The sequence below is a fragment of the Melanotaenia boesemani genome, chromosome 6 (assembly GCF_017639745.1).
Source record: "Melanotaenia boesemani isolate fMelBoe1 chromosome 6, fMelBoe1.pri, whole genome shotgun sequence".
Taxonomy (NCBI): domain Eukaryota; kingdom Metazoa; phylum Chordata; class Actinopteri; order Atheriniformes; family Melanotaeniidae; genus Melanotaenia; species Melanotaenia boesemani.
Genome location: NC_055687.1, coordinates 4,306,219 through 4,326,850, shown reverse-complemented (window position 1 = coordinate 4,326,850; position 20,632 = coordinate 4,306,219). Strand labels below are relative to the sequence as shown.

The window sequence follows — 20,632 nt, the reverse complement described above, 5'->3', positions numbered from 1 at the left end:
ATGCACTGCACCAGTTATAACAGACCAGGATCAGGATTAATGTCGCTTCGTTGCTTTTGTTGGTAGAAATGTTGTTGTTCTTCTAATTGGTCACTCCTCCCATTTTCGCTGTAACATGTTTGTTCCAAGTTAATTTGTTATCTATAACAACGCTAAGAAGCCTGATTTCAGGCACAGGTTTGATAGCTACGTCCTTTATTTGCAGGGTTAGTGTTGTGCAGCTCGTCTCTGCAGGTCAGAGGTCACGGGCGTCCCTGAGGTTGGTGAGGGTTCAGTGTTTTGCTCGAGGACACCTCAGCAGAGATGACGTGTTGTTAGCCTTCCAGATGCTTCTCTTTCACATGACTCACGCTGACTTTTAGCTGATCTAATTAAGCTCAGTTTGCTTCATGATTTACAAACAGAGTGTTTATATGTTTTTTCATTCCTTTATTTATTTATATATTTATTTGTGTATCAGAAAGTTAACAATGACCCCTGTTCTATATCCTTTCCTGTTATAGGATGTGCCAGAAATTGTTTTTAATTAATTAAATTATAGCATAAATCCTCTGAAAAGAGGTCACACTATTTCATTGCATGTTTTGTTTGTTTGTTTTTTGCTTTTCTGGATACAAAATCAGGGTTTTCATGTGAAATCTGATGCGTGTAACTTAACCCTTTATTTTCTGAATGAATGAAAAGAAACATGGCAGCCAGCTTAACCCTGTAACACCTAACCCAAGAAATAGTGGACAGTAAATTTTATTTTCTTTAATCTGAAGTTTATTTGGGCTTTTAACTAAACATTTTTTAAAAAGAATAATCAAACAAAAATAATTTGCATATATCTGATTTTGCCATGTGATGTCAGAATTGTTGTAGTGCAAAATTCATCCACCAGGGGGCAGAGGACAAGTACCAGATTATATTATAATTCTTTTTTATTTTTTTATCTTCACGTGTGAGGTCTCGACCAGATGAAACATCTCATAAGATCGTTATGTGTGTACCAGGCCTAAGTGATGCAATAGGTCTCAGAAACTGTATGTATACAGTATGACACACTTTCCATTATGTTTATCAAACAAATGATGTAACAGCTGTTTCTGAAGCTCCTTAAAGCCCCGATCCGACTCCACACCATCACATTCTGGACTGATAACAGTCTGGATGCTCCTTTTGCTCTTTGCGCCATTTCCTCCAACCAAGACCTGGAATACGGACTGGTCTGACCACAGTCCAGGTTTCCAGTGTGTGACCGTTCATCCCAGATTCCTCCGAGTCCAGAGATGTGGACTCTGGAAGTCTGGACCAGGTTAACATGCAGCTTCTTTTCTGCTCAGTAAACTCTGAGGAGACATCTGTGTATGTAACTCTGGATTGTAGACATGTAATTCACAGTAATCCTGGTTCATGTGGTTCTATCAGCTGATGATGATGATGATGATGATGATGATGGTGATGATGATGATGATGATGATGAAGGTGATGACAGCGATGATGATGGTGATGATGATGATGATGGTGGTGATGATGACGATGTGGTGGTGGTGATGATGGTGATGGTGATGATGATGATGATGATGATGATGATGATGGTGGTGATGATAATGATGATGATGACGATGTGGTGGTGGCGATGATGGTGATGGTGATGATGATGGTGATGATGATGGTGATGATGGTGATGATGATGATGGTGACGATGGTGGTGATGATGGTGGTGGTGATGATGATGGTGATGATGATGATGATGATGATGATGAGGATGATGATGAAGGTGATGACAGCGATGATGATGGTGATGATGATGATGATGGTGATGATGATGATGATGGTGGTGATGATGACAATGTGGTGGTGGTGATGATGGTGATGGTGATGATGATGATGATGATGATGATGGTGGTGATGATAATGATGATGATGACGATGTGGTGGTGGCGATGATGGTGATGGTGATGATGATGGTGATGATGATGGTGATGATGGTGATGATGATGATGGTGACGATGGTGGTGATGATGGTGGTGGTGATGATGATGGTGATGATGATGATGATGATGATGATGAGGATGATGATGGTGGTGATGATGGTGATGGTGATGATGATGGTGATGGTGATGATGATGATTATGATGGTCATGGTGATGATGGTGATGATGATGATTATGATGGTCATGGTGATGATGGTGATGATGATGATTATGATGGTCATGGTGATGATGGTGATGATGATGATGATGGTGATGGTGATGATGGTGATGATGATGATGATGGTGATGATGGTGATGGTGATGAAGCTGATGAACTTCCTCCAGACTCATTGAACGGCTGTAGAGAGAAATGTGGAAATCTTTTGATCTTTTCTTCGTTTTTCATCAGTTCACTTTCTGGTGTATTTCTTTAAAAAATTAGAGCTCCTCTTTCCCTCTTTGCTGTTCGCTCTTTCATGGATGGTGCTTTTGGATCAAATCATGGAGCATCATCAAGGATAACAACATTTTAAAGTTATAAAAGCTTAGCGATCTGCAGTGGTGAAAACGAACGATGGAATCTGACAGACTTGTCTGATGAGCTCTTATCTGTGTTGATATAAAGGCCGGACAGTCAGAACAACAAGCGCTGCGAGGTTACGGCTGATAAACAGACATGCTTGCTGACAAAACACCATCATGGCTGATGTCGACGTGATGAATGTAATAAGAGGAAAACTTTTGTGGGGTCGAATTAAACAAGTCGTACAAATATTTTTTTAAAATGTGCCGTGCTGTGTGGATGTGTGTTTGTGTGCTTTGGAGGTCAGAGATGCAGTCATGTGACACACTGAGGGTCCCTGCCCCTTCAACCTTGTGTCGGCCCATAAATGCCAATAAAAGCTAGAGCAATCATGAAATGTCCACAACCCACCAGTAGAAATTCTCTGGGGAGGTGTGTGTGTGTGTGTGTGTGTTGGGAGGGCTTCAAGGAAATGTTGATATTTGATAAACCTTGTCTATTTGTGTACTTCTGCGTCCATGTGTGACCCAACACACACAAACAGAGCTGGTGACACACATCCTCTCTCACCACTCTGGTGGTGTTTCCTTTATTTTTAGCACAGATCGAGTTTCCGTTGGTCCGATTCAGCAGCCAGAGGCGCTGGGCTGCACACGTCCTGCAACCCAGAGCCAAGCAGCTTGTTTCCCAGGATGCACATGTTACACGGAGCGGCGTCTGGAAGCGATGGTTGCAAGGGGCTCTCGCAGGAGGCCAATGGGACACAACGTGCTTCATAAGCCAGCGGAAATGTTTAAATTGCAAGTCACTGTGATGGTCTGCTATTGATCTGAAGGGAAGCAGCTGCTGGCTCTGCATCAAAGCTCACAGGCAGGTAAAAGAAAAACAATTCATTACAGAGACAAAAAGATTTCCACTTAAATACTGAATGTGTTTAGAAATCTAAATATGTGAGTCTGGTTCCTGGTGTTTGGCTTCCATTCTGATCCAGCTGCTAAGTTTTTATTTGGCTATTTGATATAAAGTATAATAAAAATTTTGTGTAAAACTGAAATAAGTTATTATATTTAAACCCAGATAAACTTTGGTGTTCATTCAGTGTGATTTGGCAGCCTGCACATCTTAGACTTGTACTGAAACCTGAAAAGATTTTCACCTCCCAAAGTTATTTTAAGACCTGCTTAAAAACACAGATCAGCGTTGTTTCTGTCTGATCGGGTCTCCGGATAAACTGAACTAAACGTTTACAGAGAACAGATGATTCTAACCCTAACACTGGTGAATTGCTTCTGTTTTATTTTCGTTTCACTGTTTGTGGACAGTCGTGTTTGATGTGTGTGAGTGGATTTTATTATTTGATGTTTTGGATATTGTGAGGACCTGCCTGTACTCCAAGTTTCACATTAGGGACAATAAAGTTACTTGAACTTGAACTCAGAGATGCATCTGAACCTTCAGCTGATCCATCTACTGTTGGCTGAAGCTGCATCAGAAATGGTCTCCATGGAAACGTGGCTGTCAGGAAGCCACTATTAAGGAAGGAAAACAGGGAGAAAAGGGAGGTCACGTGATACAAGAACTGGACTGAAGATCAGTGGAAACAGGTCTGATGGAGGGATGGATCCTCCCCAGAACCGGGACCTCAGCATTATTGAAGCAGTGTGGGATCATCTGGACAGAGAAGGGAACAAAAGGCAGAAAATCCAAAGAAAAGCTTTGGAAAGTCCTTCGAGGATCCCGGAGAACTGTTCCTGAAGAAAGTAAAGAAATTTCTCTAAGAGGGTTCAGACTGGGTTAAAAAATGAAAAAATGCACAGAGCTGGATATGCAAGCAGAAGAAAAATAAATAAACAAAAATAAATCTAAAAGCAAAAATGCCTCTTACAAAATAAACATAAATATAAAAAGGATCAGTAACAGATAGCTCGCCTCTGCAGGTGGAATGAAGACATATCTGTGCATCGTCCGACTGATATTAAAGTATGACTTCCATTTTCAGCTCCAGACAAGGTGACCGCTCATCGGCTGGGGTTGCTGTTTCTGTCCCAAAGGGGAAGACATCTAATCTGATGCTGGTATCAATCCGTGAGACCAAGAAAGTGATGCTGCTGCAAGAAGGAGGTGAGGCGCCTGTGTGTCTCATACACTGATCATTTGGATCATTTACATTATTATTTGGATCTTTTTAGATAATTTCTAACAGTCATTCATGCAGAGGTCACATTGGGGGAAACCACCTGTGGAAATATGTTCATCCAGGTCTTTTAGTTTGTGGTAAAAGTCACAGGTATGATATAAACCTACTTTATGTAGCAGCTGAACATTATAGCATCGTGAAACATTTATGTTTGTAACAAATCCTTTTATTTAGATCGAGTTAGAGATACATAATGAATTCCTTATAATTACCATTTCTGTTATACTCACCGTCCACTTCATCAGGTCCACTTTCTAGCACCAGGTTGGACCCCTTTTTCCTCCAGAACTGCCTTCATTCTAGGTGTCATACATTCAGCAAGGTGGTGGAAACCTTCCTCAGAGGTTTTCTCCATATTGACATGACAGCATCACACAGTTGCTGCAGGTTTGTCAGCTGCATCCATGATGAGAATCTCCCGTTCCACCACATCCCAAAGCTGCTCTACTGGACTGAGATCTGGTGGCTGTGGAGGCCGTTGGAGTCCAGTGAACTCATCGTCATGTTCTAGAAAGCAGGTGGAGATGATCTGAGCTTTGTGACATGGTGCATTATCCTGCTGGAAGTAGCATCAGAAGATGCTCCACTGTGGTCATAAAGGGATGGACATGGTCAGCAACAATACTCAGGTAGGCTGTGCTGGTCAAACCAGGCCACGTTGGTACTAAGGGGCCCAAAGTGGGACAAGAAAATCTCCCCCCACCATCACACCAGCAGCAGCCTGAAGCGTTGATCCAAGGCAGGATGGATCCATGTTTTCATGATGTTTCCAGCAGATTCTGAGTCTAGCATCTGAATGTGGAGCTGAAATGGAGACTCATCAGACCAGCAACGTTTCTCCATCTTCTATTGTCCAGTGTTGGTGAGTGTGTGTGAATTGTAGCCTCAGTTTCCTGTTCTTAGCTGGCAGGAGGCACCCGGTGTGTCTTCTGCTGCATCCTGGTCCAGACAACTGCTGCTCTGGATATTTTTTCCCCTTATCAGACCCTGGAGATGGCTGTTGGTGAAAATCCCAGTAAATACTCAGACCAACAACCATACCACCTTCAAAGTCTCTTAAATCCCCTTTCTTCCTCATTCTGATGCTCAGGTTGAACTTCAGTAAGTCGTCTTCACCACGTCTACATGACTAGATGTACTGAGTTGCTACCATGTGATTTGCAGATTATTATTATTATTATTATTATTATTATTATTATTACAAGCAGTTGAACAGGTGAACATGATAAATTGGCTGGTGAGTGTAACGGTACAGCTCAGCTCTAAAAATGTAAATAATCTGTAGAAAGAAAAACATGTCAAGCTTTAATGAGTTGTTGCAGCTGCTGATTGACAGGAAATAAGGCCCCAACAAGAAAGCTGTCAACACAAAACACAAAATGTGGTGTGAAAATGTAAATGTGAAATTTTCTCTTTAAACTATGTCTAAAATTCAAAACTACTATACACAATGTATGTTTGGGTCTGTTTCACAAAGCCATAATGTTCAGCTATAAAGTGAAAAGTTTTAATATTATTTTTTATGATTTCTTTTATTAGCTGAATAAACCTAATGAACTTATTTCCAGAATGGTAATTCTGCATTTTTTGCCAGGAGTGGACTGAGGTCAAGGATGAGGCAACAACCGACTGCACCGACCTTTATTGGCCACAAGATGGCGCAAAGTTTATTTAAATAAATGAATTGAATTCAATTAATTCTTCCTCACAAGTCTCCCTTTAAATAAACCCAGAAATTCCGCCAAATCTTTATTATTATCCTCGTTTTTTCTCTGTATTTTCTACTCAGGGTGAACTTGAACAGCCTGTTAACGGGACTTAATGGGTTTATGATAGAAAGTCCGGTCCGTACGGAAAGCCGGAGTGTCTTCGCTTTCTTAAAACTTGATAAATGGAGCAGGCAGAGTTTTAATAGTGTATTTTGAGATTTAAATGGATCAGGGGCCTATTTAAACCTGTTGATGATGGATTTTGTAAACGCTTTTGTTCCTTTCGCCACATCTTCAGCACAGTTATTTTCCAGGAATGTACCACAAAGTTTATCGGAGGGGTGCCTGTTTTGTTTTGATTGAATTTGTTTGTATCGTCTTGAAAGTTAAATTACTTTTATTCGTTTATTATTAATTTATGTCTTCAATCTGCCATTGTGTTTGAGACTGATTAAAATCAAGTCAGGATGGTATATTTTGTTACTAAGTGGAGTTTATATACCCCCCTACATTAAATCAACCAGCCAACTAACTGACTTAGTTCCTTTCCACTTTTAGACAAAAAAAGCGCATTTGTCTGCCCCTTTAAACCAAGTTAGTTTGGCTTTTAATGCTAAGCTAACTTTGGTCGTCATCTTAAAATTAAGCGTCATATCTGTGTTTTAATAGGATGTGAAAATGGAAGACGTTATGGTCGCACTTTCTCTGCTGGAAATTAAAGCCTGCTAGTCATATTGTTGTGAGCTTTCGGCCTTCTGGAGAACCGGGGGAACGTTAGCGGGCTAAAGGCTAACTGCTAACCGCAGCCGGTGGATGCCTCTCTGCACATCTTACAATGTTGATGTGTTCCTGTGATAAAGTGGATTTTAACATCACCTCCCGCACCGTCGCTCGGCTTGTTTTCGAGGCCGAACAGGATAATAGAAACGTTGGAAACTCGTCCAATGGGAGGTAGGAGATTCAACTTAAATGTAAAGTTTTTATTCGTGTGTTATCAAACGTCTGCCTCGTCTTTCCTTCGCTTTTCTCCTCCGTGTGTTCACACGCAGTGTCAGAGAATCACACCTGAGAAAGCTGAGTTAATAACTTGGTCTGAGCATCAGCTGCTCGTGAACACATCCAGCAGATGGCTGCTTGTTGGCTTTTGTGTCGCCCGTGATGGTCAGTATTTCATGGTGAAAACATCGGGCTAGAGTGGAGTCTAGCTCGGGGATTATGTTGGATTACTCTGAGCAAACAAGTCCGTGCCAAGATTGTTCTTGTTCAAACACATCACATCAAATAGTGTCAGACGTACTCGGGCCCTTTCCCTGGAAGTGCCTGCTTTGAAGGCAAACAATGGAGTAACACACACACAAACCTTCCCTGCTGGAGGGTACATCTGCAGCACGTCTGTATATTTTGCTGTAGATCAGTAGCTGATAGTAGTAATTACGTGTTATCATTGTGTGTGAGAGTTGTGTTTCTAAAGGGTGTGTCGTTGGTGGCTGTTGTGAGGTTGTGTGTCTGTTCTTTCATACCAGTTGCTGGATAAGCAGTTTGGAAACCAGTTAAATATGGCTTCAGATGAACAGGCACTGGGTTATTTATTCATTCTCAGAAACAACTACTGCTACTTGCTGACAGTTGTTTTTTTTTTTAGCACAAGAGGAAAGACATCAGCAAAGTTTCTAAAAGAAGCATTTTTTGTTACACATCAATCTAGGGAAATGTTAGAAAGTTAGAGAGCATCCCATACTTTTTATAGCTCATCACTGTTCAATGAGGGGTGGAAGACATTTTTAAAAAAGCTGCAAATCTTCCTAGAAGTGGACGTCCCAGCAAGTTTAGCCCAAGAACAGACCGTGCAATGCTCAGAGATAATGTAAAATAAACCAACAGCTACATCTCCGTATCTTCAGGCCACAGCTGGCACGTTAACTGTTAAAACAGAACTATGAAGCTTCTTGACCTTTTAAAATGTGTTTCTGACTCGTGTTGATGCCACACTGACATCGGTTACGTACGTACAACACTGTCCTGAACTCCATCCTGGAACATCACACACCAGCAACTGGGTATCAACACACCGGTCGTCTTGGATGCACACAATCGCTGACTCAGCAAAGAAAAAGCATGTTTACATTATCAAAGGAAAAGAGAAAGTGAGAGAGAAGTGAAAAGAAAGAAGAGTGGAGAAAAATTCCTCCACAGCTGTGGGGGAGGCTGATGGCGTCATCCAGGAAACCCTTACTGCGACGTAGTGCTGATGATGAAGCTTCTGCAGGTTACAGGATCATGGGGAGGTCACACGTGGATTCTGTATTTAGTTTGTGTGTAATGAATGATAATACGGTGTAATTTGTCATATTTCTATTTTCATCTGAGGATGGATTTAATGTCTGAAAAGGATCTACTTTTTTGTGTGTGTGGTTTTTTTTATTGGTTTGTCTTTTTCTGGTTTACTTAAAGGGAGATTTTTTTCATAATAATTCTAAAATAAATTATTTCAGCCCTAAAATAATGTGCATAACATCCAAACTCGCCCACCATAAATGAATCCTACTGATCAGCCTTGTTGTTGTCACATGATACCTCGTATTCCCAGAACCGGCAGAGCAGGCCGTATCACAAATCATGTAATCGTGTAATGATTTATCACTATTTGTGAAAAGGTGGTCAGGTTCAGTGAAGACACTGTTTCAATGCCAAGTCTCTGCTCTTTTCACTCCTCAGGTAGTTTCCTCCAGGTCTGTTCTTATCCGGACCTCCAGCTCTTACAAGGATGAAATAAGTGGACCATCGAGCCAAGAGCCGCAGGCGGCTGCTGAAGAGAGGGAAACGGCGCTCAGATGAAATTTTAGCCGATCTTTGTCGCACGGTGATGACTAAAGGACAGAGTTGAGAAACTTGTAAAATTATCTGACATTGTCATCTGTCAGATTTTCTGCTGTATCATTTCCCACACTTTCCTAACTTTCCCTTTTTTGACAGATTAATTGTAAAATTAAAAAGCTTGTCGGATGTGAGGAAAGTTGGTTTACTTCACAGGAAATATCACCCACCCAAAAAGGAAGTTTTTTTTTTTTTGTAATTTCCCCTTTTGACTCTTAAGATCAGCATCAGAAAACACATCATGATAAGAATCAGCTCTGAAGATCCAGCGGGTCTTTTTTCTTTCAGTTGAGTCATTGAGAACATGAAGGCCTGGAAACCTCTGAACATGACCACGTCCTCTCCTGTCATACCAGAGGGTTTCTCTCTGACTCAGCCCATCCCCGTCCCAACGCTGACCATCCTGCCGCCGTCTTCCGACACAGAGTCCTGGTCTCGCTCCCCCAGCCCCAGACTGTCATGCTCCAGCCGCCTGAGTAGATCCCACCGCAGCAGGACCCGAACCAAGAGGCAAACCCGAGAAGAACAAGGTTGCGCCCATAAGATGCACCGAGTTAAAGCGCCTCAGATTGTTGTAGAAAGGTCTGCAGAGAGGGGACCGGTTCGCCAGCGGAGCCCCTCGCCCTCCCCCTCTGCAGCCTCTCAGATGGAGGGAGTCAGGCAAGGTCAGGACAACCTCTCACATGACCTCCTCCTGCCGCCACCTCGCTCCTGGTCTCGCAGTCCCTCGCCCAGCCGGCGTTCTCGTTGGTCCCTCCGGAGCCTGCTGAGCAGAGACTCTGACTGGGACAGCTGCAGGTTAGTAACTTAACCTGCCTGTTGAGAAGTTACGATGAAAGAACAAATTAAAGAAAACTCACAAGCAGAGGCTAAACTACTAATCTTCCTTATCTTGTAGCAGCGGCAGCACACAAAGTTGAGTGGCTTCGAGCAGCGTCCCTACACTCAGCGCTGTTGAACTGGCTCAGCTGATTTGCATTCAGGTTCACCGAGACCAGATTTATCTGCAGTTACTGACTGAAGTGAACTGCTGCTCATTTGTGCACGGTGGCGTAGGATAAGAAATCCTCCCACTTCACAGATTTGTGCTCAGTCAACTTTTCTCAAAAGCTCCACAGGGTGTTTTAGAACAAGATGGACTTGATTACCTGATGTCTGAACCTAACGGGAGCAGATTACGCTGTCAGTCTGAGACCTTTGAGATGATTCATGGTTTGACGTCAGATTTTTAAAAAGAAAAACAGGCCAACAGTCAGATGGAAAGTTTGGTGATAAAGTAAAATCTCCCTTGTTTTTCTCCTCTAAAAATGAATGTAACCTCCAGTTTTAGTATTTTCTGATGCTGGTGAAGTGTGAAGGACACCGGACATCTTAACTGGCAAGCAGCTCGGTTATGTAAACTGTAAACAAAGAAAGCGAGACACTGCTGTGGAAGAGAGGAAAACTGAGCTGCTCTAAGGAGCTGGAGGCGGGGTTCGCCAGCCATTTATCCTTCCTCTGAATGATGACATCACCCTCAGCCAATGGTTGTGGGCTGTTGGTCTGATGATGTCATGTGAGTCCAATCAGGCGAGGCTGTGTGCATGACTGCAGTGGGCTACGGAGGGCAAGCAGAGGGTGATTCTCTCTGCTGCTTCATGTGAACAGCTGTGCCCTTGTCCTCCTCATTCACACGTTATTTTATTGACCCACTTACATTGTTTGGCTGCATGCAGCAGAGTAATCAGATAAAACAATCCAGATTGGATTTATGACCCATATGATTATGAGGATGATTTGGCAGGAGTTGTTAAGTCTTGTCCAGGAATAGTTCTCCAGACTTCTTGAAGGACTTTCCAAAGCTCTTCTTTGGATGTGTTTTTGCTCCACTCTGTCCAGAGAATGCGAACTGCTTCTGGGGAGGATCCGTCCCTCCGTCAGACCTCCACTGATCTTCAGTCCAGTCTTGTGTCATGTGACATACCTCACCCCTTTCCCCCTCTTTCCTTAAAAAGGGCTTCTTGACAGCCACGTTTCCATGGAGACCATTCCTGACTAGGCCAGTGGTAGATGGATCATGATGTATCTGAGGTTCTGGTTTAGGTCTTTGCTGGGTTTGTTGGTTTTTCAGGTCCTGTTCATCTGCTGTAGACAGTTTTTAGTCCTGACCCTGCTTCTTCTGTCCTCCACGTGTCCAGTTTCTGCTCATCGTGCTGAGATAAGCCACGTTTCCAGCTAGCAGTTCTTTGGGAATCACCTCGTTGCTGCTGTTTGTTGATTACAGAGTTTTCTGTAAAGTTGGTCGTGTTCAACGTCTCAGAACTGTTCTCGGACTGCGTTCAGGTTCTAGTGAATTCAATCTGACTTCATTTTAAAAAGGAGAAACTCATATCAGTGCATTCTGTAGTTTCATAAAGAGTTCTCACTTCTTTATTTAAAGCAAAACACCGGACTGAGTCTGGGTTCTGTTGGTTTGCGTGTGATTGTTTTTTTTAAGTTATTATTATCTTCTCAGAATCTGGTGAGTGTTGCGCAGCTCATCACACAGCTTCCAGTCCACACACACCACTCAAAGTCAACATGTCATTTTTCTACTGTGGAGCATTTAGTTTAAAACCCAGCAGCCATGCGAACAAGCTGTAAACACTTGACCTAACCTTGATGAAGTTGTTTGGGACAGTAGGAGAAGCGATTTTTATGACATAGAAATTATGTTTAGCACAAACTTAGAGTATTTGCGGCAGACTGATGCATTATGGGCTTTTTATCTGAAGTCATGTTTCTGATCAGCTGTTGTTTCTCTGGTGTAAGCATGTGGACTTTTTTCCATTCATTTTTTTTAAATTAATGGATAATGTGCCCTCAAAACTCTAAGGGGTTTTCTTCCTTGTTGTTGGCAAAGAACTTGACAAACGTTTACCTTCCTGCTCTTGCTCTTCATTAGAAATTCGCAGGAAGTGAAGCAAAGCCATGTTCGTGTGCTGTGCACCCACATCTGATGTTTTTGTTTTTTGTGCTGTTCTGTTGGGGTGTCTCAGCTGCTTTCAGCACCCTCTCCTCACAGGAGTCTCTGACATTACCGTGGGTCATTGGTGGACCTCAGGAAAGCAGATTACACAAAGGGAGGCAGAATTGAGGAGATGTGGGCCTGGCTCAGGCCAGCATGGATTATGATGTGGGCTCTAATCCTGGGAGATGGACACACAGATTGAGGGTTAAAGGATTGGGTGGGCTCTGGGCCTTGGCCAGGTGGACTCTTAACAGCCAGACATGGCCACATGATTTGCTGCTAAAGTCTTGTTTTGGTTGTTTTTTTGTATACATGAACATATCCTCTGCAGCTACAATAAAATAACAAACAACTAAATAACCATTTCCATCATTTATATTAAAAGGTCGATAGAAAAGTCTGCTTAACTAAATAAGCTTTTCATAAGGCATTAAATCATTTTCTCAGTTTAACTGTTTATGCGTGTGGATACCCTGAGCTGAGAATAAAAAGGCAAGGCCTCATTCATCTACTGGAGTCTCCTCCCTCCTCTTCCTCCTCCTCCTCCTCCTCCTCCTCTTAGTTGCAAAGGGATTACGGATGGCTGCAGAGACGGCAGCCTGGTCTTGCTTTGAGCACAGGCACTAACGGTCTGTCCGGTACCTGCGAGGTGCAAAGGACGTCGGCTGTGATGGGAATTTAACCTCCGACCGCGGGACGGTCGACGATGATTACATTTTAACCCGAAGCTGAGCGAAGGAAACGCGGCCAAGGAGCGGACATTTAAGCCCGGATCACCGGCTTGTTTTATCTGCACCCACCAGAGCAGCGCGGCAACCTGCGTGTTTTTTGGGGGAATATCAGCTGGATCTGAGACCTCATGACATGTTCGAGTAAGTGAATTAAGGCGAGAACTACCGGTGGGATGATCCGCGTCTGCCGGCCAGCGAAGCGTTTTGTAGCCTCGCGTACCGTTTGGTTTTTAGCTCAGATGGACCAGATCTAGCAGGGTATATCGCATGGGTTGTGTCCTACAATGAAACTACAGGGAGTCAGAAACGATCTAATATTAGCTGATTAAACGGATCGCTGCTAATTTGTTTCTGAACACCAGCCCCCCACCCCTCCCTCCATCCGCCGTCTACAGCCTCCATCTCTGCACAATCCTACGTGGTTTTTCTGGGACCGCTTGTGTAAAGACTCATGTTTGACTTTGCCCCTCTTCTTCGGTGTTGGACCTGTTATTATGTTGTAAACGCGCTTATGGGGCAGATTATATGCTGGTCGGTGTGCTAGCTGCCTGTTAGATCTGTCTGTACTGTGGTAGGACTCGGGTTTGGCTGGAGGTTAGTGTACAAAAATCTGCTAATGTTTGCCCTCTACTCTCCTGCTGCAAGCAGGTTTAAACCTTGCTTGTAAGCATGCTGACACAGATTCACAACATTGAGTGTCCTCACCCCCGGTCAACTGTCTGGCTGCAGAACAAGCCTATTTACAACACCTGCTGCCCCCAGTAAAGATGGCCCAGTGCTGCTTGCCATAATGAGATGATCATCATGGGTATTTCAGTTTTTATGCAACTTACCAGAATGAAAGGACTGAACTGTTAGTTTAGTTTTAACTTTTTAGTGAATTAAACTAACTATTGAGTTACAAACTAAAAGAGATCCTCTGTTTATCTCTTCTTCTTCTTCGCCGTCTACTGAACAGAACTCTTTGTGCATTTTATGGTTTTAATAAGACTGCTCTCTGTATGGACTTAACTACTGCACAAATAAATATGCAACCAGTAAATCCCAAAAAGTTGGGATGCTGTGTAACTTCCCAGCAGAAGATAAACAACATCTCAGATGATGAAACCGGGACATTTTACCATGTGATGGAAAACATGAGCTGATAGTGAATCTGATGCAGCAACACGTCTGGAAAAAGTAGTTCCAGGGTGATGTTCAGCACTGTGTAAAAAGTAGTTCCAGGGTGATGTTCGGCACGGTGTAAAAAGTAGTTCCAGGGTGATGTTCAGCACGGTGTAAAAAGTAGTTCCAGGGTGATGTTCGGCACGGTGTAAAAAGTAGTTCCAGGGTGATGTTTGGCACGGTGTAAAAAGTAGTTCCAGGGTGGTGTTCAGCACGGTGTAAAAAGTAGTTCCAGGGTGATGTTCGGCACGGTGTAAAAAGTAGTTCCAGGGTGATGTTTGGCATGGTGTAAAAAGTAGTTCCAGGGTGATGTTCGGCACGGTGTAAAAAGTAGTTCCAGGGTGATGTTCGGCACGGTGTAAAAAGTAGTTCAGGGTGATGTTCGGCACGGTGTAAAAAGTAGTTCCAGGGTGATGTTCAGCACGGTGTAAAAAGTAGTTCCAGGGTGGTGTTCAGCACGGTGTAAAAAGTAGTTCCAGGGTGATGTTCGGCACGGTGTAAAAAGTAGTTCCAGGGTGATGTTTGGCATGGTGTAAAAAGTAGTTCCAGGGTGATGTTCGGCACGGTGTAAAAAGTAGTTCCAGGGTGATGTTCGGCACGGTGTAAAAAGTAGTTCAGGGTGATGTTTGGCATGGTGTAAAAAGTAGTTCCAGGGTGATGTTCGGCACGGTGTAAAAAGTAGTTCCAGGGTGATGTTCGGCACGGTGTAAAAAGTAGTTCAGGGTGATGTTCGGCACGGTGTAAAAAGTAGTTCCAGGGTGATGTTCAGCACGGTGTAAAAAGTAGTTCCAGGGTGATGTTCGGCACGGTGTAAAAAGTAGTTCAGGGTGATGTTTGGCACGGTGTAAAAAGTAGTTCCAGGGTGGTGTTCGGCACGGTGTAAAAAGTAGTTCCAGGGTGGTGTTCGGCACGGTGTAAAAAGTAGTTCCAGGGTGATGTTCGGCACGGTGTAAAAAGTAGTTCCAGGGTGATGTTCGGCACGGTGTAAAAAGTAGTTCCAGGGTGATGTTCGGCACGGTGTAAAAAGTAGTTCCAGGGTGATGTTTGGCATGGTGTAAAAAGTAGTTCCAGGGTGATGTTCGGCACGGTGTAAAAAGTAGTTCCAGGGTGATGTTTGGCACGGTGTAAAAAGTAGTTCCAGGGTGATGTTCGGCACGGTGTAAAAAGTAGTTCAGGGTGATGTTCGGCACGGTGTAAAAAGTAGTTCCAGGGTGATGTTCAGCACGGTGTAAAAAGTAGTTCCAGGGTGATGTTCGGCACGGTGTAAAAAGTAGTTCAGGGTGATGTTCGGCACGGTGTAAAAAGTAGTTCCAGGGTGGTGTTCAGCACGGTGTAAAAAGTAGTTCCAGGGTGGTGTTCGGCACGGTGTAAAAAGTAGTTCCAGGGTGGTGTTCGGCACGGTGTAAAAAGTAGTTCCAGGGTGATGTTCGGCACGGTGTAAAAAGTAGTTCCAGGGTGATGTTCGGCACGGTGTAAAAAGTAGTTCCAGGGTGATGTTCGGCACGGTGTAAAAAGTAGTTCCAGGGTGATGTTCGGCACGGTGTAAAAAGTAGTTCCAGGGTGATGTTTGGCACGGTGTAAAAAGTAGTTCCAGGGTGATGTTCGGCACGGTGTAAAAAGTAGTTCCAGGGTGATGTTCAGCATGGTGTAAAAAGTAGTTCCAGGGTGATGTTCGGCACGGTGTAAAAAGTAGTTCCAGGGTGATGTTCAGCATGGTGTAAAAAGTAGTTCCAGGGTGATGTTCAGCATGGTGTAGCATCCCCTCTTGAAGTGAGGAGACCAGTTGCTGGAGTTTTAGGAGAGGAATGTTGTCCCATTCTGGTCTGATGCAGGATTCTAGCTGCTCTACAGTCCTGGACCTTGGTTGCTGGATTTCTGCTTCCATGATGCTCCAGATGTTGTGTACTGGTGAAAGGTCTGGACTGCAGGCAGGCAAGTTCAGCAGCCGGACTCTTCTCCTGTGAAGCCATGCTGCTGGGATGGATGCAGGATGTGGTTCAGCATCGTCTTGCTGAAATCTGCAAGGCCTTCCCTGAAAGAGACGTTGTCTGGATGGGAGCAGATGTTGCTCTAAAACCTCCATGTACTTTTCAGCATTGATGGAGCTTCACAGATGTGGAAGCTGCCCACGCCATAGGGACTAATGCAGCCCCATCCCATCAGAGATGCAGCCTTTCACCTGTCCACTGATAACAAGCTGAGTGTTCCCTGACCCCTTTATTGTGCAGGACACGCCGTCCATGCTTTCCACAAACTAGTTCACATCTTCATCCAGGTTTCCACTTTGCCTCAGACCGTTTTAAATGAGTTTTGGTCCAGAGAAGACGGAAGAAGCTGTTTCTGGATCCTGTTCACATCTGGCTTCTTCTCTGCATGATGGAGCTTTAACCTGCATTTGTGGGTTTCAGGGTGAACTGTGTTCACAGACAGTGGTTTCTGGAAGTCTTCCTGAGTCCATGCAGTGGTTTCCAGTAGAAAATCATGTCTGCTTTAAAGGCAGAAGATCACCAGCATCCAGCCTTGTCCCATGCACACAGAGATTCCTCCTGGTTCTTTTAATCTTTTATATTATACACTGTAGATGATGGGATGTTCTAAGGCTTGACAGTTTTATGTTGAGGAACATTGTTCTAAAACCTGTCCACCCGAAAGACTCTACATATTACTGACCTGTTGATAATTTACCTGATTAGTTGTCAGATGCTCCTGCAGTTGTTTCTGACTTGTCCGTTACTTTTCCAGCTTTTTGTTGCTCTTGTTCCAACTTTTTACAGACGTGTTGCTGCCATCAGATTCGAAGTGAGCTCATATTTATCATGAAATGGTAAAATGTCTGTTAATCTGTTACGCTTTGCTGAGAATAAATTACAGGTTGATGGGATTTGTAAGTCATTTCATTTAGTTTTTATTTACATTTTACACAGCATCCTAACTTTTTTGGGCTGTGAGCGGCTCACTTTAATAAAAACACAATTATATGAGCAAAGTGACCTGATTCTAACTGAAGGAAGGGTTTTCCTCATAGATTTCTACATCTGTTGGTTAAACAGCTTCCTGGTTAAAGGGGCAGCAGGAACTTATTATAGCAACAGTAAAACAAGCAGCATAGACACAGACTTAAAATGCATAAAAAGATACGCTTCAAAAATAAAATATTCTTTTCATACATGAGCGGATCAGCTGTAAATAAAGCGTGAGCTACAACCAGAAAGGAGCTCCTTCAGCAAACAGGCCTACTGTGAGGATGGAGGCTGTTTACAAAGTTTGAGATGATTGTGTGTAAATAAAAGGAAATATTATATAATACACAGTGAGCGATGGTTGTTTTACTGAACATTCGATGTAAATATTTTGGCAGCAGGATGAGGATCCTAATGAGGACAGTCGGCTTTAAATGAGCGCCTGAAAATGACCTCTTTAGACATTTTCTGTCTCCATATGAGTCTATTATATAAAATGTTAAATCAACAAGATTACGGATATAAGTCAAGTTTAATCCCTTGTGTAATCTTATGCCATCTATATAAAACCCAAATATTTTCAGTTTGGTGGGATGTGAAGAGCAGCAGGAATTTTTTATCACATGTAATAACGGACTAAATGTTTATCAAAGTGCTGGTTTTTGCTAGGATGTTGACGTACCTGTTAGATTAATTCATTGTTAAAGTTTTTACACGTACTTATATCTACATCTGTCTGTTTTCTGTCCTCATCCCTGCTATTATCTTGGTTTCCATATTTAGATTTCAACTAAAATAAAAAGATAAAAGAGGTTTAAATCTGTGTTAAAGGTGGTTTTTGCCTGTTTGGAAGACTTAATGTCCATTAAATAAGAGCTCGTCTTTTGGAAGTTTACCACCGTTACTTCCTGTTTAAGTAACTGCTTCTTGTACTGAATTACAAGCATCAGCAACATTAAGTTGTAGCGCTCAAGGAACGTCACAGTTCTCACAGCAGTAATCACAATGTCCAAACACAGTAACTGTGTAAAATCACATGAACACACTGTATAGGTCGATTACATTTTATTTATTCATCTTTTGATGCAAGCATAACAAAATAATATAAGAAGAAGCACTCAGAGCACAGACCTCCTGGATCCAGGCAGTGATCCGGATCACCCCAAAATCTAATCACTTAATCCGTTTCTGAGATTTTCTAAAGATTTAATCAGAATCCATCCACAACTTTTTAAGTTTAGTCGCTAACAGACAGACAAGCCAGTGCCATCGAATGACCTCTGATTTCTCAGGAAAAGTGATGGAAAGGCTGCAGGACCTGTATCTGGACACGGGGAGCATCTTTCTGGAAACTACATTATAAAAGGGTTTTGAACATTTTTAAACCTGAGTACAGAATTTAGAAACTGGGGGAAAACGTCTAGCTAGCTTTGACCTTCAGCTGGCCTTTAGCAGTTTGACATATAAATAAAACAGAATGGGAACATGTGTCTGACATTAAACCTGGTTTCTTCTACAGCCCCAATACACACCGATGATTAGCGAAAAGGTGCTGAACTCCCACCAAGCTGATTACGTGTGAACACTGAAACTGTCAAAAGGATTGAGAATATGTTGGATTTTAGCTTCTTTATAACGTTCAGTGGATGCTGTTTGACTGTACGGTAAGCCCTGCCTGAGCATGCACAAATCTAAAATGTAAAGGACACAACTGAATGTAATTTCAGTGCTAGGTTAGATAACCGTTAACATTATTTACCTTTATTTTGGGCTTTAGAGCTGCTGGTTATCCTGCAGGTGATGAAACATATCGGATGTATTTTATATGTTGGGCTTTACGGGCTGGTTCCCATCCTAAACGACACCTTGCTCTTTTTTTCTAGAACCAAAGAAATCTGACAAATGGTGAAATTTGTCGTTTGTAGGGAATAACTTTTCCTCTGCTGTACACTGAAAAGCCTGACGTTGTTTCACTTTTTCTTGCACGAGTTTCTCTGATCGTCTGGTATGGTTCACACATAACCCTTCATGGAAAAAGATGGTATTAAGGGATCTTTACGATGAATTAATCATGGCAGTTATTTGTGAAATTAAAATCATGACATCCTGAAGCACCGGTCTGGATTGTTACTTTCAGACCAGTCAGTAGAAATGCGTCTGATTCTCTTTCCTTTTTTCTGCTGGTTGGAGAGATTGCGTAAGATTTCCTCCCATCGCTCATGTGCTTCATGTGTTCACCAGAGAAGAATGAATTGAACCCGAGTAACGGCAGACCGCTTCTGAAGTTCTGACCTGCTGCTCTTGTATTTGTGACTCCGTATTTTATGTTTAGTATTTTATGACAGTTTAAGATTCTTTAGTAAATGTCGTCTCTGTGTGGTTGCAGCATCAGTTAAAATGAGCTCAGCTCTGTCACTACATGAGCTCTTCAGATGGTACGAAGTTATCAGAAAGGAAACGCCTGCAGCTTGTCTTCATAACATGACATTAAAGTCGTCTCAGAGCAAAATCCAGCTATGAAAAGAGAAGGCTTTTCCTCTGTTTTCCCCTGAGCTAACTCTTGCTGCCTTTTCTTGTCTCCAGTACGGCCAGTAACTCTCCACGCAGCACCCCCGGCAGCTCCCCCTCCCTGCGGCGCAGGGTCCTTGGGGGAGGCAAGGCCAGCGAAAGTGAAGGAGGAGGTGAGAAGAGCAGCGGAGGAGGAGGAGGTTGCGACAGCCCGCTCCCCTCCATACCCTCCGCCTCCTCTCTTTCATCTGCATACCCGCTTGCTTCTCGCCACTTCAGTCGCAATGCCAAGGTAAGTCCGCAGCTTCCTGTGTCACAGCGGGTTAACATCTGGTGGAAGGTGGTGTAGGTGGATCTGATGGAGCATAAAGCTGAGTCCTGACCTGGGTCATTTTCTGCATCTAGCTCCACCTCCCTCTTTACGTCTGTCCGAATAAAAGAGAAAAATACGAAAAATTGAAGTGACCAATTACAAATTTCATGCCCAGTTAATTTTTAAACATCTGGCTGATTCCAGTTTTCCTTTCATGAGCAAGGTATAACAGAATATGTTGTTTTTGGAAAATCTGGTCTTAAAGAGGACAGAAAATTATATTTTATCACTATAGAATAATAACCTATAAATATTCTAACCCCCTTTCCTGTCCAGCTACTGCTCAGTGAAGGTCACTGGAACCAAAAACATAGAAACAGTCTGGTTGGGAGAGTAAAAGTGAAGCTCCAGGTTTCTGGTCACAGGAATCTACAAATAAAATCCAACCAAAAGGAAATGGCAGTTTATCCTCCGTACGTCTGTAGATGCATCCAGCAGCCGTTCTGTGTGTCGCAGCATCTCCACATTACGGAGGTGGCCCGTCCCCATGACGACGCTGACATGGACCGCAGCATGGAGGATGTTAGACAGAAGCCTGCTGTCACTGATAACGTGTCTCATCTGCAGACGTTTTTCTCTTTTTATGCTAGTTAGACATCAGTGCAATTAATATAAACTATGATTCATTTGACATGAACTGCTTTCA

The 20,632-nt window shown here is 43.0% G+C and overlaps 2 protein-coding genes across 5 annotated transcripts in view; both read left to right on the top strand.

The window, feature by feature from the left end:
- The window catches only part of LOC121641689 (E3 SUMO-protein ligase ZBED1-like), a 631,274-nt gene that overhangs the window by 34,083 nt on the left and 576,559 nt on the right, over positions 1 to 20,632 (top strand). The gene's annotated exons all lie outside the window — the stretch shown is intronic.
- Positions 4,530 to 20,632, top strand: part of gramd1a (GRAM domain containing 1A) — a 36,674-nt gene continuing 20,571 nt past the window's right edge. The window contains exons 1-3 of one of the 4 annotated variants that reach the window (XM_041987917.1): positions 4,530 to 4,602; positions 9,103 to 10,059; positions 19,689 to 19,905. In XM_041987917.1, the coding sequence (XP_041843851.1) occupies positions 9,566 to 10,059; positions 19,689 to 19,905 (711 nt within the window). In that variant the 5' untranslated portion in view covers positions 4,530 to 4,602; positions 9,103 to 9,565. Of the gene's footprint in view, positions 4,603 to 6,936; positions 7,339 to 9,102; positions 10,060 to 12,828; positions 13,123 to 19,688; positions 19,906 to 20,632 lie in introns of those variants that run through there. The other 3 variants (XM_041987916.1, XM_041987918.1, XM_041987919.1) reach the window with 3 other exon arrangements.